The 15,384-nt window shown below is 36.0% G+C and overlaps 1 protein-coding gene across 20 annotated transcripts in view; it reads right to left on the bottom strand.

Moving 5' to 3' along the window:
* Positions 1–5,180: 5,180 nt before the first annotated feature.
* Positions 5,181–15,384, bottom strand: part of MFF (mitochondrial fission factor) — a 32,897-nt gene continuing 22,693 nt past the window's right edge. For 8 of the 20 annotated variants that reach the window (XM_054479348.2, XM_054479343.2, XM_063648015.1 and 5 more), the window contains 3 exons: positions 10,470–10,529; positions 7,266–7,350; positions 5,181–6,021 (listed from right to left, as the gene is read on the bottom strand). In XM_054479348.2, coding sequence (XP_054335323.1) covers positions 5,890–6,021; positions 7,266–7,350; positions 10,470–10,529 — 277 coding nt within the window. In that variant the 3' untranslated portion in view covers positions 5,181–5,889. Of the gene's footprint in view, positions 6,022–7,265; positions 7,351–10,469; positions 10,530–12,065; positions 12,099–15,384 lie in introns of all 20 variants that reach the window. The other 12 variants (XM_063648008.1, XM_063648011.1, XM_063648009.1 and 9 more) reach the window with 2 other exon arrangements.

Raw genomic sequence — 15,384 nt, 5'->3', positions numbered from 1 at the left:
ATCCAAGAAGTGGGTCAGTAGGCACAGAATGGCCCCCATTTTCAACAGGAAAATGTTATAGAATAAAAATATTTTTGAGGGAACTGTTCTAGGTTAAGAGAATAGAGGCATGTTTCAGCTAAACACATGTAAACTTTGTCAGAGATAATTGGGAGGATCATGTAGAAGAATTGGATTATTGTTAATTTTGGTAGGTCTCATAATGGTTTATAGTATAAAGGCTGATTACCCCTTATCCAAAATGATTAAGATCAGAAGTGTTTTGGCTTTCACATTTTTTTGGATTTTGGAATTTTGCCTAATGAGACATCTTGGGGATGGGATGCAAGTCTAACCACAAAATTCACTTATGTCTCATACACACTTTAAACACCTGGCCTGAAGGTAATTTCACACAATATTTTAAATAACTTTGTGCATGAAACACAATTTTGACTGCATTTTGACTGCAACTCATCACATGAGGTCAGGTATGGAATTTCCCACTTGTGGTGTTATGTTAGTGGCTCAAAAAGTTTTGGATCTCGGAGCATTCTGGATTTTGAATTTTTGGATTAGGGATGCTCAACCTGTGTACAGAAATGTCCTCATTTTTAAAAAAAGAAATGCATATTTATATGTTTTAAAAATACTTCAACCAAAAGCAATGGGAAGATATTTACTGTTATATTTAGGTGATAGGTACATGGCAATTCATTATACTCTTTTATTTTCCTATGTTTACATTTTTCATTAATTAAAAAACAATAACTAGAAAAACCCAAGTCTTTCAAAAGCTATTTTCTATATGTGCCAATCTTTAAAAAACAGGATAACAAGTATATTTATCACATTAAAATGTTGTAAAACAACAAAGCTAAAAATCTAAAATTTTCTGAATATTTCTATATTTCAATTGTTTATGTTTATTGGGCTTAAGGTTATAGAAATAATTTGCTGTACCTATATTATAGCTGCCTAAATAAATTTAGTAACATCGAGAGCTTATAAGCCTTTTTTTCTGAACATTTACTATATAAAAAAATTCTCCCTACACTCCTACAAATACTTACTTGTCCTTAAGGCCTAGCTTAAATATCTCCTACTTGAGGAAGCCTTCCCAGTGCTCATGATCCAATAAACCAAGTTAGCACTTACCCAAGCCTCTATTATCATTCCTGTCATAATGTAACATACATGTGTTTGTACGTCCATCACTATAGTATTTAGGAGCACCGGAACCACGTTCATCAGTCCTCTCCTCTTCAAGTCCTTAGCAAGGCCTCTCATTTCTCCACCCCCAGCCCCATTCCTACCCCCACCTGCCTTATCTCTGGCAGCACTCTTTATCCTTGACTTCAGCACAAATACCACTTTTTCAGAGAGGCTATTCCTAACCATCTAATGAAAACTAGGTTTTCCTTTACTCTTTTACCATGCTTTCATCTACAGCATTTATCACAATGATGATTGCATTTTCCTTTGTGCTTGCTTCTTAAATTTCACTGTCCCCCATTAGACTATAAGCTCCAGGGGTACAGGAACATGTTTATTCCCTCCTGGTATAAACAGTACTTAGTACAGTGCCTGGTACAAAGCAGAAACATTGTATTTAGTTGAATGAATTAATGAATCCTATCTTCAGTACCCAGCTTTCAGCGAAGACTTGATACTTATTCAATGAATTGTCAAACTGCTAATGGTCATGTAATTAAAACAAAAATAAGACAGCTCACTGTACTCTAGTGAACAAGGGTCAGCAATGGTGCTTACAAATTTTCTCATCACCCCCCAAAGTATTTATGCCATGTACTTTCCCCAAAATGTGACTTCATTAATTCAGCCAGTGACCAGGGTATCCTTACATCAATGAGTAAATATAAAAACTTTATTGGAATAGCATGTTAGCAGCACTGAACAGGGCATGGTGCAGAAGGTTTCCAAAACAAGTTTAGCATGAAGGATGCCATATGCTGTTGCCAACAACTAGAACACGGTGACTAAAGACACAGTTGTGAATGTCCAGCACAACCTAGGGCCTGCAACTATGTTCAGTGATGACAATAAACAAGGTGGTAACTTGGAAGGAATCCCTATGTCAAGTGAGAAAAAAAATGTCTGACCTCCTTATATATGTAAAAAATATACCTTCAGAGTCCATCAGTAAGCTGGAAGAAGTGGATGTTGAAGTTTTTAACATCGATGATGGGTCTCCAGTTGTTCATCAACCCATGGTGAAATAGCTGAATGGTTCCTAATCAAAGGTGATCATAATAGTGAAGACATTAACATTGCAGAAAAAGTGCCTACAGATTATACGGTGAAAATATGTGATGGGCTTCTTGAAGGACTAGAGCCGTGTGTATTCAAAACAGAACAAGAAATCACGTCAGTTTATAAAATCAAAGAGCAGTTTCTCAGACAAAAACATTGTTCATGAGGTAGATGACTCTGGAAGAAATATTTTAAAAAGCCACTGAGGAGAATGCCTCGTCTCTACAGGATCCACTTCTTAGCCTCTCAACTGCTTCTCATGTTTCTTCTCACCGAAAAAAATAGTGTCCAGTAATCTTTACTCCAACAGCACCACTGGTGGGGACAGGAAACCTGCCGTGGCTGTTGCTGGTTGCGGCTGTTGTCTAATAGCTGGTGCAGGTATCTGGTGATGCCCCTGTGCTGCTTAGTTACTTGAACGCAGTTTTTTCACTGTATTAATAGTGTGTCATTTTTTAATGTTAAGTATTTATGTGTGAAAAAGTGTTAAGAAAAAATGACTGTTTATTGGCAGCATATATACTCAGAGTCAGGAATGATGGTGATGGCAAAAAACCCGACTGTCCACATGCACGGCTGAGATACCACTGTGACATCTTTGCTTTTTGCTTTCTGATGGTTCAGCATACACAAACTTTGTTTCATACACAAAATTTGAAATATTGTATAAAATTATCTTTAGGTTATGTGTATAGGGTATGTATGAAATATAAATGAATTTCATGTTTAGGCTTGGGTCCCATCCTCAAGACATCTCATTATGTATATGTAAATACTTGAAAATCTGAAAAACTCTGAAATTCAAAACACTTCTGGTCCAAAGAATTTTGGATAAGGGCTGGGCAATCAGTATAGTTAAGGAGCTGGAAACACACATTCATGCAGGAAAGGAAGGAAAAAGGAAAGCTCTCTTGAAAATATACTACTTCTATGATGCTATCCCCTCAAAGTGTAAACAAGCTGCACATACTTCAACCACAATTACTAGAAGTGGGGAGAGGGGGGCACTTTCAGTAGTGCAACAATAACGTATTTGCTATACTTAGTTGTATGATACGACTTTGGCTCCTGACTGTATCCATTTCTCCCTCTATCACCTGCACCTGGAATATTTTCTTCTTCTTTCTCTGCTTGTTGAAAGGCTCAGCTCAAATATCTGGTTATACTAACCAGGAATGAATTTGTTCCTCTCAACTCCAAAATATATTTCAACAGTAATTAACAATTTTTAGTGGAAGTACACAGGTGTTTAATAGAGATCCTAACTTTGAAGTTAGAGAGATTCAAGCTTTTCTACTTCTAGATATGTGACAAGGTCAGGTAAGGCAGGTTTCTTGGTTGTCCCCTTTTGCATGGTAAACAGAGTTTTCATTCACCGTCTGTTGGGGTCCTAGCTTCATTCACGAGTCTCCTGTTACAGTTGTTGCCTGCCTGAGGTAGGGAATTCGATCTTCTACCCCTTGCACAATCATTAAGGAAGAAAGCTCCAAGTGTCCATTCTTTGGTAAGAATCATGAGGGAAAAAAACGGCTTCTGCACTTCTCAGTATTCCTGCTTTTATTTCATTTTTTGACCTTTGTGGAATCCTTTTCATGCCCGTTTATCAAAAGATACTAACCTTATCCATCATTTTTCATCATTTTTGTGATTTCAGTTTGGAGGATAACCACAGAAATTACCTTCTGGTATACATAAATCTAGAATTAATATAGTTGCATCATTACCAAAAGTCAGAAAACTTCTAAGTACACAGAAGAATCTTTGTCTTGATATTATTTTAGAGGGATAAGAAGTGAGAACAGAAATGTTAAATCTAACTCTATCCAAGGAATTTCCTCAACTGCCTTTCCCCAAACTCCCTGCCTTGGAAGACCAAAGATGTGTGGAGAATGTTGTACCTAACTGAATTCTACCCATTTCTGAACCAAAAATAGGGAAATGTAAGTTTTGAGAGCTAAAACTGTCTAGCACTTGGCTTCACTTGGTTTAATTCTTTTGAGATTTAAATTTTTAGTTTTTTTTTGAGACGGAGTTTGGCTCTGTCACTGAGGCTGGAGTGCAGTGGCATGATCTCAGCTTACTGCAACCTCTGCATTTTGGGTTCAAGTGATTCTCCTGCCTCAGCCTCCCGAGTAGCTGGGATTACAGCTATTGCCACCATGCCTGCCACCACACCTGGCTAATTTTTGTATTTTTGGTAGAGATGGGGTTTCACTGTATTGGCCAGGCTGGTCTTGAACTCCTGACTTCAAGTGATCCACCCACCTAGGCCTCCCAAAGTGTTAGGATTACGGGCGTGAGCCACCACACACAGCCTTAAGATTTAAATTCACCAGTATATATAATTAGCAAATAAATACTGCCATGAAAAAAGTATATACAACTCTGGCTGGGTGCAGTGGCTGTAATCCCAGCACTTTGGGAGGCTGAGGCAGGTGGATCACCTGAGGTCAGGAGTTCGAGACCAGCCTGGCCAACATGGTGAAACCCTGTATCTACTAAAAATACAAAAATGAGTTGGGTGTGGTGGCCAGTGCCTGTAATCCCAGCTACTCTGGAGGCTGAGGCAGAAGGATCACTTGAACCTGGGAGGTGGAGGTTGCAGTGAGCTGAGATCATGCCACGGGACTCCAGCATCAGCAACAGAGCGAGACTCCATCTCAAAAAAAAAAAGTATACACAACTCAAGGTATTTAAACCCGAACCACTTCATAGATATTATAAATTAGAAAACCACCTACAATGCAACCAACAGCCACCACTACCAGGATGAAGGTCTGAAAGGAAGCACAGCAAGTTCTTGCTACCTACCATGTCATTAATTGTATTACTTGCTCCTGAGACGGGAAGACTCATATAAGGTAATATGATACAAAATGTAGCTGATTGCACAAATGATGAAATAAAATCCTTCAACAGACAAATACTGCTTTGGTTGACAGTTTATTAAATACACTACATTTGTACCTTATTCTGTAGTTTTTTAAATTGTTCACACATGAACTGAGTAAAAACGTACTTTATAGAAAACCAAGTGCAAAACTAAAATGAAAGAATGCACATATTGCACACATATGAAACTGCTGGAATGTTAGAAATTAATCTGTACAAGTACCTAATGAAGAAGGTTATGAAATATTAGGTGGTTCGAGTTTCTTAAATCTGGCACCGGACCATGACTTTGAAAGTGTTAATGTTGATGCAAAAATGTCTATTAACAAAACTGCTTAACACTGTTTGAGAAACAGGACAAAATAATTGTTTTTCTTTCACAGACACTTTTCTGAATCAATTCTCTACAGACTCTCTCCCATTCAGAATCAGTTGGGTGGACTGATGAGGCAAAAAATAAATTCCTTTTAAAAAACAAAACTGGAGCCTATTTACAAAACATGCAAAGGGAGAATTTTAAGCAGGTGTTACTGCAGAACTGCTCAAACGTGAATACAGCTGAGTGACAGAATATACCTTTACTTCTACAAATATAGGTCCCTTCCTCCAGACTTTCTAGAAGAAATACATTTTCAGGGTGTGGACTATAAAATGGCATACAATGCAGAGACAGAAACAAAGAAGTTTGCAAATCTTTTATATTTCCAGCTGTTGAGACAATATTTTTGAGGGCTGATGTTACCTCTAGCGGCGAAACCAGAGCCAGCTATTAAGCAGCCAGAAAGCTACAGTAATTGAATACATGACCATTTCTCTTTTAGCACGTTCTTTGTTCTCCTCTTCCAGAAGTTGTAGACGTCTATTTAGTTTGATTATCTAAGTGAAAAACAAACACACAAAAAATATAATATAGAGGCTTTAATGAATAGAGTAATCAGATTCTTATAAAGTAAGTAGTATAATAATTTGTCAACAAAAGTATTATTACAAACATGGAAAGTTTCATTTGGAGCAAAATAAACACAACTACACATAGAAAAACATGTCATTCATGACAGCTTAAATTCACTTAAACATCCTTTCCTTTTCCCTTCTTCAGATTTCTGAGTTAGGAAGGGTGTATTTCCTTCCTAACCTGATTACACAGTGAGGTGAGGAAGCTGTTACCTACTGTTATTCTGGCAGAAAAGACTCAGTATGCATTTTGGCAGGCTTACCACAGCAGAAAGAATACGGGACTCCTTCCCCTTTCTATGCCTCTCCTATGAACTTCTTGTCACTCAACCTCAGTTGTTCATCTTGAACCTGGCGTAACTGCCTTCTCTGTCCACCTCTGAGTTACTGAGACAATCCAATAACCTACTGTAGGGGGCTTTGGAATATGGCACCCAAACCCTTCAGGCCTGAAGGCTAATTCCCCAGCTGCTGGAAATGCTGCTGACTGACAGTACCACCCTTCCTGTTAGCCCTTACTGTGAAAAGCCCAGGGCTGAACAACCGCCTGCTTAAGCTTGTGTTCTCCTACTGATCTTCACCTAAAAATATCTTATTTAATCCAATTTCCCTCTATATCTATTTGGCATACACACAATGAGAAAACCAACTAAGCCTTCTTCACATGTGTGTATGTCTGTGTGATACTCAAGGCTGTGGGAGTACATATTAAAAAATACGCATGTGCAACTGCAGTTCTAAGAAAGGATTTATTACAGAATACAAGAAATACGTATGCAGGGATGCTGTGCAAGCTGCAAGGAGCAGTTTCCAAAATGGAGTTATTAAACACAGTAACAAAGGTTCCAAAGTGATTGTTCCACATTTCAAAAAGCCAAACAAGCAACTGAGGACTGTACTGGTTTGCTAAAGATTCTTTGTTATCAGTCAGAATTACAGGAATCTATCTTGGTAATACCATTTTATGGTCATCAAAACATGTAAATGGTAGTTTAATATATTTTTAATCAAAATGAGAAAATAATTATGGCTTACTAGTTTGATAGATAAAATAGTTCAATTCATGGGTCCCACAGGAGAGAAAATGATAAAATGTTGAGAACTATCACTTTAAAATATTGTATGAATATAACTGAGAAATATATCTTATTTGGTACACTAAATACCTGTCGTCTTAGTGAAGCTGCATCTACAACAGTCAGGTCATCTGACGTTCCTTCAGTGGTTGTATCTATATTTGAAATGCCATACCTGCAGATAAGAGATAGAAATACAAATGAATAGTAAAGTAGAACTCAGAGTAACTGGCACGCCACGTCATGCTTTGTGTAATGCCCAAAGTAGTATTCAGAAAACTGGTACCTAATAATATGAATTACTAAAATATTTTACCACCTGAATTTGTACTAATAAAGCAAAGAAAAAAGCTTAAAATGACAACTGTCTACAATATTGAAAAAGGGCACTAAAAACTGGAGAATGAGAAAAAAATCCTGACTAAAGAAACAAATAGAAAATTCTCAAGCCAGAAGGATTGGCGATGCTAAAAAGGGTCCCTGGCTGAAAAGGTTTGAGAACTGCCACTTAGGATAGAACGAAATATAATTCTTACACAAACTTATGTAAGCCCACAGGCACAGACTTACTAGCAGGGAACACAAAGTAGACTAACTCTAACTAAAAAAAGAAAGACTCATCACCTCTTCTCATTGCCTCTTGTCTTGCCATTTTTATTTTTTACTTCTTGTCTTTTTTTTTTTTTTTTTGAGACAGAGTTTCACTTTTGTTGCCCAGGCTGGAGTGCAATGGCGCAATCTCGGCTCGTTGCAACCTCCACCTCCGGGGTTCAAGTGATTCTCCTGCCTCAGCCTCCCAAGTAGCTGGGATTACAGGCACCCGCCACCAGGCCCGGCTAATTTTTGTACTTTTAGTGGAGACGGGGTTTCACCATTTTGGCCAGGCTGGTCTCAAACTCCTGACCTCAGGTGATCCACCCGCCTCAGCCTCCCAAAGTGCTAGGGATTACAGGCCTGAGCAACCACGCCCGGCCTATTCTTTACTTCTTATTTCCAATTACTTATGCTCTACTGTGTTCTCCCGCAGAAACAATTATAAAATCTCCTGAATACATCTTGCCACTACATTTAGCTCCAGAATTGGCCCAATAATGAATAAAATGCTGTGTATAAAATAATACTGAAAAATCACTAAGACAAAATCCAGAGAAAGCATATTAAAAAAGTACTTTTGTTCCAAGGTAGTTACTTCTAAAGGGGCACTAATTTTTAGGTGAATGATACTAAACTTCTGAAAAACAAAGACAAATGCCATTCCTCTTCTTTGCCTGGATTTCCACATTTTAAAATTTAGTTTAATTAACAGCTTCATTGAGATACAACTTATATAACCACACAATTCACCTCACATGTATTTTATATCCTAAATGGTTATTTTAGTAAAATGGCATAGTACATTTTCTAAATGAGCAGAATATAAATAAACTAAATTAAAAGTTACTCCTGTGTAGTCCACAGGATCAGCACATGGATCATCTATTCTAATATCTATCCCGGCAAGTCCCCACTACAAAAAGCACATACCCACACAAAAGGATATGAAGCAGAATTATACTTTTCATCCAGACATGTTAAAGACAAGTCTACTCAGAAAATCCTTTTGTTTTAAATATTGTTAAAAGTAATAAAAATACTTTATAAAGTATGCAAAAAACCTTAAACAATAGATGGTGTGTACTGACTCTAGATAATCTACAACCATCTCCAAATATTCCTTCTATGGCTAAATTATCCTGCTTTCTCATTAACTGTCCCCTTATTTCATGAGAACACAGTAAACAACCTGGAGCACTTAGGGTAATTATACCAGTTAGAGAAGTAAACTTCTAAGTTAGTAGATGCTGGAACTATGGGTTTACAAATGATTACTGGAAAAAATAAAGGTTGAAGATTCCCTTTTCCGTCACTTCATCCTCAAAATAAAACTCTTCTCTTTCTCTGAGGCCACACAACAGATGAATAATTAGGAAAAAAATCAAACAGAAGCAATTGTTAAAGGGATCTGAACTGAACATAGAGAATGAAGTGCTCTATGAAAGTGATTACTCACAATTTATATCCTGAATTAACTAAGGTTTAGGTATCTGAAAAGGAAATCTCGATTTGCAAAGAAATATAAGGATATGACAAAAGATTTTACCTATATAATTCAATTTAAAACAAAAATATGTTACTTTACATTGTGTTTTAAACAAAAACCTGTATTTATTAGAACTAAAAAACTCTAATGCTAAGTTAGACCAGTAGCTGAAAATACTCTGACAGAAAGATAAAAGATCACAAATTTAGAGAAAAATATAAGGGCAAATGACAATGAACTGAACTAAGATTGCAAAAAGAAACAAGTCAGCAGAGTGGTAAGGGATTATCACAGGCGCGCTTTTCAATTCCTCCAACATGAATTCAGTTTTAATGAGCAGCTAATGTTTCCCTTTTCTCTTGCTTCAATGAATGTACCAACTTCTTCTAAGCACAGAAATGATGCTGCCAGTTTTAAATCTACTGCTACAGATAATACATTTCTGCTTAAATAAAACTGACTGAAAAAATTATACGGTAATAGCATCTGTGAATACCAACGAGTTTTTGATTTTGTTTTTCTAGACTATGGGAAAACTAAATGGGGATTTTGGCACTTAAGAACTGCATGTATCTGTATGTGCCATTCTGCCAGCCCCTGTGTGTATCAGGAAGAAAGGAACACTCAACCTACGCGTGTCTCAAGTGTAAAAAGGGCAAAAACAAGAGAGAAGGCCTTAAATCAACAGATGATAAAAATGCTTAAAACTAAATTTCCTTTCTAAATATGTGCCTTCCCAAACCGTGGAGTTGTTAATGCTGATTTCTCCCAACTTAAGATGATGCCTTACAAACAAAGACAGGTTTGTTCACACACTAAAAGCGACATTCCAGATAATTAACAACTTAAAAGGAAATGCTGGGCACAATTCAGGTAACTATTAAAATGATGTACATAAAATAAGATTTAAGACTTTTTTCTGTTTTAGCATGTAAATTATTATAAACCACCTATAAACTATTAACACTGCACTAAAATAAAATAGCTGTTCACATCATACCATAATTATTAAACATTTTCCCTCATACTAATTGGCCAAATGTCATGACTGATTATTCATTGTTCTTAGAGAGAAGCAAGATGTACTCATCGAGGAAAGCTGTAGAAAGAAGTTCACCTACAAACACAGGCATGGCTATGACATGCATCACGCCCTGCAACACACAAATTCCGCCGACCATTTACCCTGGTAATTACGAAGTCTCAAAATTTACCTGACGTTGTCATGATGAGGATTAGAAGTGGCGGCAGCAGACCCACCACGCAACACAGGTCTAAGGCAGGTTTTTGCAGGAGAAGGCACAAGACAGAATCAGGAAACAGAGAAGTAATAAAATAAAAGCAAAAACAAGACAAATAAATGTCAAATAGGATTATATTGTATATTTCAATACAATATAATATCTCTCAACTACTTTAAAAAATCCTTGTCTCATGTGTCCTCCATTTTACCATTTTCATAAGCTCAACATTACTATTGATCAAAGAAACAAAGGGAATCTATATTTACACGACAAAACAGCACCAACATATAAAATATTTTCTTGGTGCTTTACTTTATGAAATTTAAGACAGAGGACAACTCTGCTTAAAAAGTGTAATTCCTTTCTTCTAGCTGGAAAAAAAAAATCACTAGCACCTTTAAAAGCGTATCAGGACCTGGTTAGCTGCACCGGTATGACCATAGTTGCTCATCTGGTAACAGCTGTCTCAAAAACTGTATTCATAAATTTCAAGAAACTCCATTTCCCACACTTCTTCCCTCCCACCTCATTAATTTTGAGTAGTGCCTGATGTCTCATTGCAGCTGTGTCTCATTCAAACTCTCAGCTCTCCAGAGTGAAAATGCAAGCCTCCACTCGGCAGCTGAGATTAGGAGACGTGCTAGAGCACATTACAGGAAGTGCAATCCACAATTTGAGTCTGATCTTGAGACAACCAGGAGTGACATACAGGGCTGCTGGAAATGAAGACTAAAGTGCACTGGGAAACTTGGTGGGGATTTCCACTCATTCTCAGTATATACTTTGGCGCTAGAGGACAGTTAGCTTTCTACTTTGATAAGCAGTAACCTTTCCAATAAGTTTTATCTTTTAAAATCAGAACACAAAAGCTTCTACGTGTTCACTGGTCAATTCCCCCTAAAACAATCAGCAATATTTACTAAGCAGAGAAAGGAGACTGGAGTATTGGATCCATATAAAGATTTGAAGAATTATTAAATCCTATTTTGGATATCTCATTCTCTAAGTAACTGATCGGGTTTTACCTGAATTTAAGTATCAAGACAATAATTATATAATGGTAAATGTTTAATACCAAATGCACTAATTTTTTCTGTAAGTTGGCACAGCTGGGGATTTTTGACTACAACACAAATCATCATTTTCTGATAATTCATGTAAGAAAACTCTAATGTTTAACTTCTACATGTCTTAAAGGTACTACCAGTGCTTAAAGAAATTTCTGGAGCCTAGATGATAAAGGATTCAGAGACTTTTTGGGGAAACACGTTTGACTTTTATTTTACTGGCTAAAAAACATGGAGCAATCACATATGTTTGAGACAGGTCTTTAACTCATCTCATCCTACTAACATATTTACTCTGTGGCATTAGGAAACCTGTTATTTAACTACAAGCTTAAATTACACTAACATGAAAATGGTTAACTAAATGAAGCTATCACTGTGTGCTTCCTAAAGCTTTTTAAAATGCACACAGTATGTTCAAATGGGTCTGTCATATTCAACATATTCCACCACAGAGATTTCCCTTTTATAACGCAGAGCCAGAAAATAATACAGTTACCTTTCACAACGTATTTCATTTTGTCTTCTCACACTGGCAATTGATACATATAATATAAAAGTAAATTAGACAGGTATGTGGCAAAGTTAGAAACTTCATTCAAGTACCACTTTCTACCATAAGTATGATTTAATACATAAAATCTTCTCAACAGTATGTTTTGTAGAGTGGCAAAAGGGAAAGAAATCCAAGGCTACCACTAAGCTCCACCATTAACTTGTGTACTGACGTTTTTTGAGTAAATATGCTTTGACGTAATAGAACAAGTGTTTCTTTGCTATAAAAATGTAATCTGCTACAGAAAATAAACAGTTTAATTGGGGATCAGGAATTATACATTATTTTAAAGAGAAAAATTATAAATAACAAACATTGTATCCACTGCAACTCTGGATTTCTAGGTCTTCCAAGTTGTATATTTATACGGATACTTGCCAAAAATATAAATTATTCATACATTGGTTTCTTATTCTATTCACTCAAAGCTGGTACAATCTGTTAAGGAAAAACTGTATAAAAATAATCAAGCCCCTCCTAAAAATAAGAGCTAAGCATGACTCATCTATCAATATTTAAATAATGTTCTTACACAGGAACTAAGTTTCTTTTTTAAGATGCTAATATTTTACATTGTAAAATGAGGTACATAGCTCTAACAGACATAGGGAGAGACGGGCATTTTCTAACCAGTTAAGGACCAAATCATAATAGTATTTTAATTTCTGCTGCACCTGAGCAAATGACATACCTGGTGCTTTGGTAAATTTTCAGTATATCAGTTTTCCAAATGTGTAACACTCACCTGTGTAAATAAACTTTTCTAACATGTACCTAGGATTTAACTTGGTTTTCACGTTGAGCTTGGTTTAGATCATCTACACTCTTGTAAGAAAAAAATATATGGTACACAAAACTTTTGACAGCATCCTTTCAAATGTAAACTGAACACAGTTCTTATGTCAAGGAATTGTGAATCTGCATTATTTCATAGTGATAAAGCAAGCAGAAAGCTTTTTTCTTTTTCTGCCAAATAGTTATAGTTTAAATTAACTACACCTAATGTGATGGCATATGACCAAAGATAAGGTATTGCATTAGCATAATAGCCAAGAGTAATAAAATAGAAAAGAAAAAATCATCTACAGAGCAAGGAACATAGAAGCACTTAAAATTTTATAAGCAGTATTATTTTATAATCATGCAAGCAGAACATTATCCAAATTTCACATTCCTATTACTTATATCTGAAAAGTCATGCCAGATACTTCTCACAAAGGAAATAAAAACTGATTTGGCACTTAAAATTCTGATAAAATCTTGCTCAACACTGAGATCCTAAGTGAATACAACTTTAAAAAATCCTTTCAATACTGAAAGCGTCAATAATACTGATGAGAATCTAACCCTCCAGGCTCCAAGGTAACAACTAATGCTACAGATCTAGGAGCAAAGCATTATTAATATAACTCCTTCATGAACTTTTAAAAACTTACTGAAATGAATGAGAAAAGAGAATTCCTTCCCAGAAAAGGGATTTTAGAGTTATCAATTCATCACAATGTAAAAAAGTGAAATAAAATTTCACTTAAAGTCCAAAAATATTTTTCATTATTAAAAAAATACAAAGTTTATACTAATGCGATTTTTGATTTTATACATTTGACTCTGAGGCACAATTTTTTTCCATTATGGAGGAAAAAATCCGTATTTTTATAAGTTCCACATTATTGCAATGAACTGTGTGAGGCACAATTTTTTTCCATTATGGAGGAAAAAATCCATATTTTTGTAAGTTCCACATTATTGCAATGAACTGTGTATATGCTGGTAGGGGGGAGTTGGGACAAATAATTTTTTTTTCTTTTTTTACTTTTTGGGACATATAATTTTAATGTACTGTGACTTTGCCATCTAGCTATTATTACTTTTTATACAAGATTTGGAAATATCTCTCATTCAGATATTTTAAATGTAATAGCATTTGATATGATATACTCACACCTAATAATCTGGTCTCCACTAAAGACTTACTGTAATTAAAAAGTTAAACAAGTTAGCTGATGGACAATAAATCTGTTTTAAGGAGGGAAGAGAAAACACAGGCCCTTGTAAATATTAGTTCTTAACTGCCAGCTACTTTATATGCAATATCGTTTGAAAGATCTCCTACCATACTAAATAAAGAATTGGAGGCCATTATCCCTATATTATAATTAAAGGTGGGGGAGGGGAGAAGATCCTCACAAGAATTCAGAAAGCTAGATATTATTATCCTTCCTCTCTATTTTTCAACAGAAGAGAAAAGTGAGGCCAAAAGAAGCTAAGCAATTTGTTCAAGGCCATCATGCAGCTATGCAGTGGGGTGGATCCGGGTTAATTCTGACTGACTCCCTGAATCCATGCTTTTTGTTCTGAACCTTGCTGCTTCTTACAGCTTCCCAATAGTCCAAGAATGTCTTTGAAGCTTCAAAAAGCATAAAAGGGAGTCTAAACCCTTGGCGAAAAACAAACAAAACACATCTATACATATACATGTATATGTAATTCCCCTCCCCACACCCTCATGCCATGAGCTTTCTTTTTAAGCTCTTCTTAGTGCAGCTTTCAGTCCTTGGGCCCAAATGCATAGCACTAGGTCAACTCTGGGAAGGCTCAGAAAGGCCCTGGATTCAACAATGATAAGTAGCATGGACAGGTGCTTGTGAAGTATGGTGACACACCCAGGGCCTGTGTAAGGACTACAAGCACTCAATAAGAAAAAGTTTGTCCAGTGCAAGTCAGAAGTCATATTCATTCCTAAGGTAAGAAACAGGATTTATTAGAAGGGCTAGCTTAATTTATTGTGAAATTCTTCAAAATGCAAAAAGTAACAATTAAATAATCATGAAAATTCAAACCCTGACTACCAGAAGCCACTAGATAAATGTTCAGAGTTGAAATGAAATTGACTCTATTTTTCCCACACTATGCCAAAAAAGCTCCCCGAATTTCCTTTAAAACATTACGTAGTAATAAAGCGAGGACAAAAAGTACTTGAGATAACCGCAAAAAAATTATTTGTATGAATAAGTCTAAGTATACTACTGATGATTTTACTTGGAGATGTTCAAAAGTGAGATAAATTATCAACACTGAAAAATATCAGTATTATCAAAAAGATGATAGCACCTGGAATTTTCAAAACAAGCCTAGAAATCCGTAGCTGAGAGGAAAGGAAAAAAGTGTCCTGGCAGCTGCGCTGACATCACCTCCTCAGATTTGCTTTATCAATCCAATCATATTAGTAGCATAAATGATTACATCAAAAGACTGACTAACG

The sequence above is a fragment of the Pongo pygmaeus genome, chromosome 11 (assembly GCF_028885625.2).
Source record: "Pongo pygmaeus isolate AG05252 chromosome 11, NHGRI_mPonPyg2-v2.0_pri, whole genome shotgun sequence".
Taxonomy (NCBI): domain Eukaryota; kingdom Metazoa; phylum Chordata; class Mammalia; order Primates; family Hominidae; genus Pongo; species Pongo pygmaeus.
This window is presented reverse-complemented; position numbering and strand designations above follow the sequence as displayed.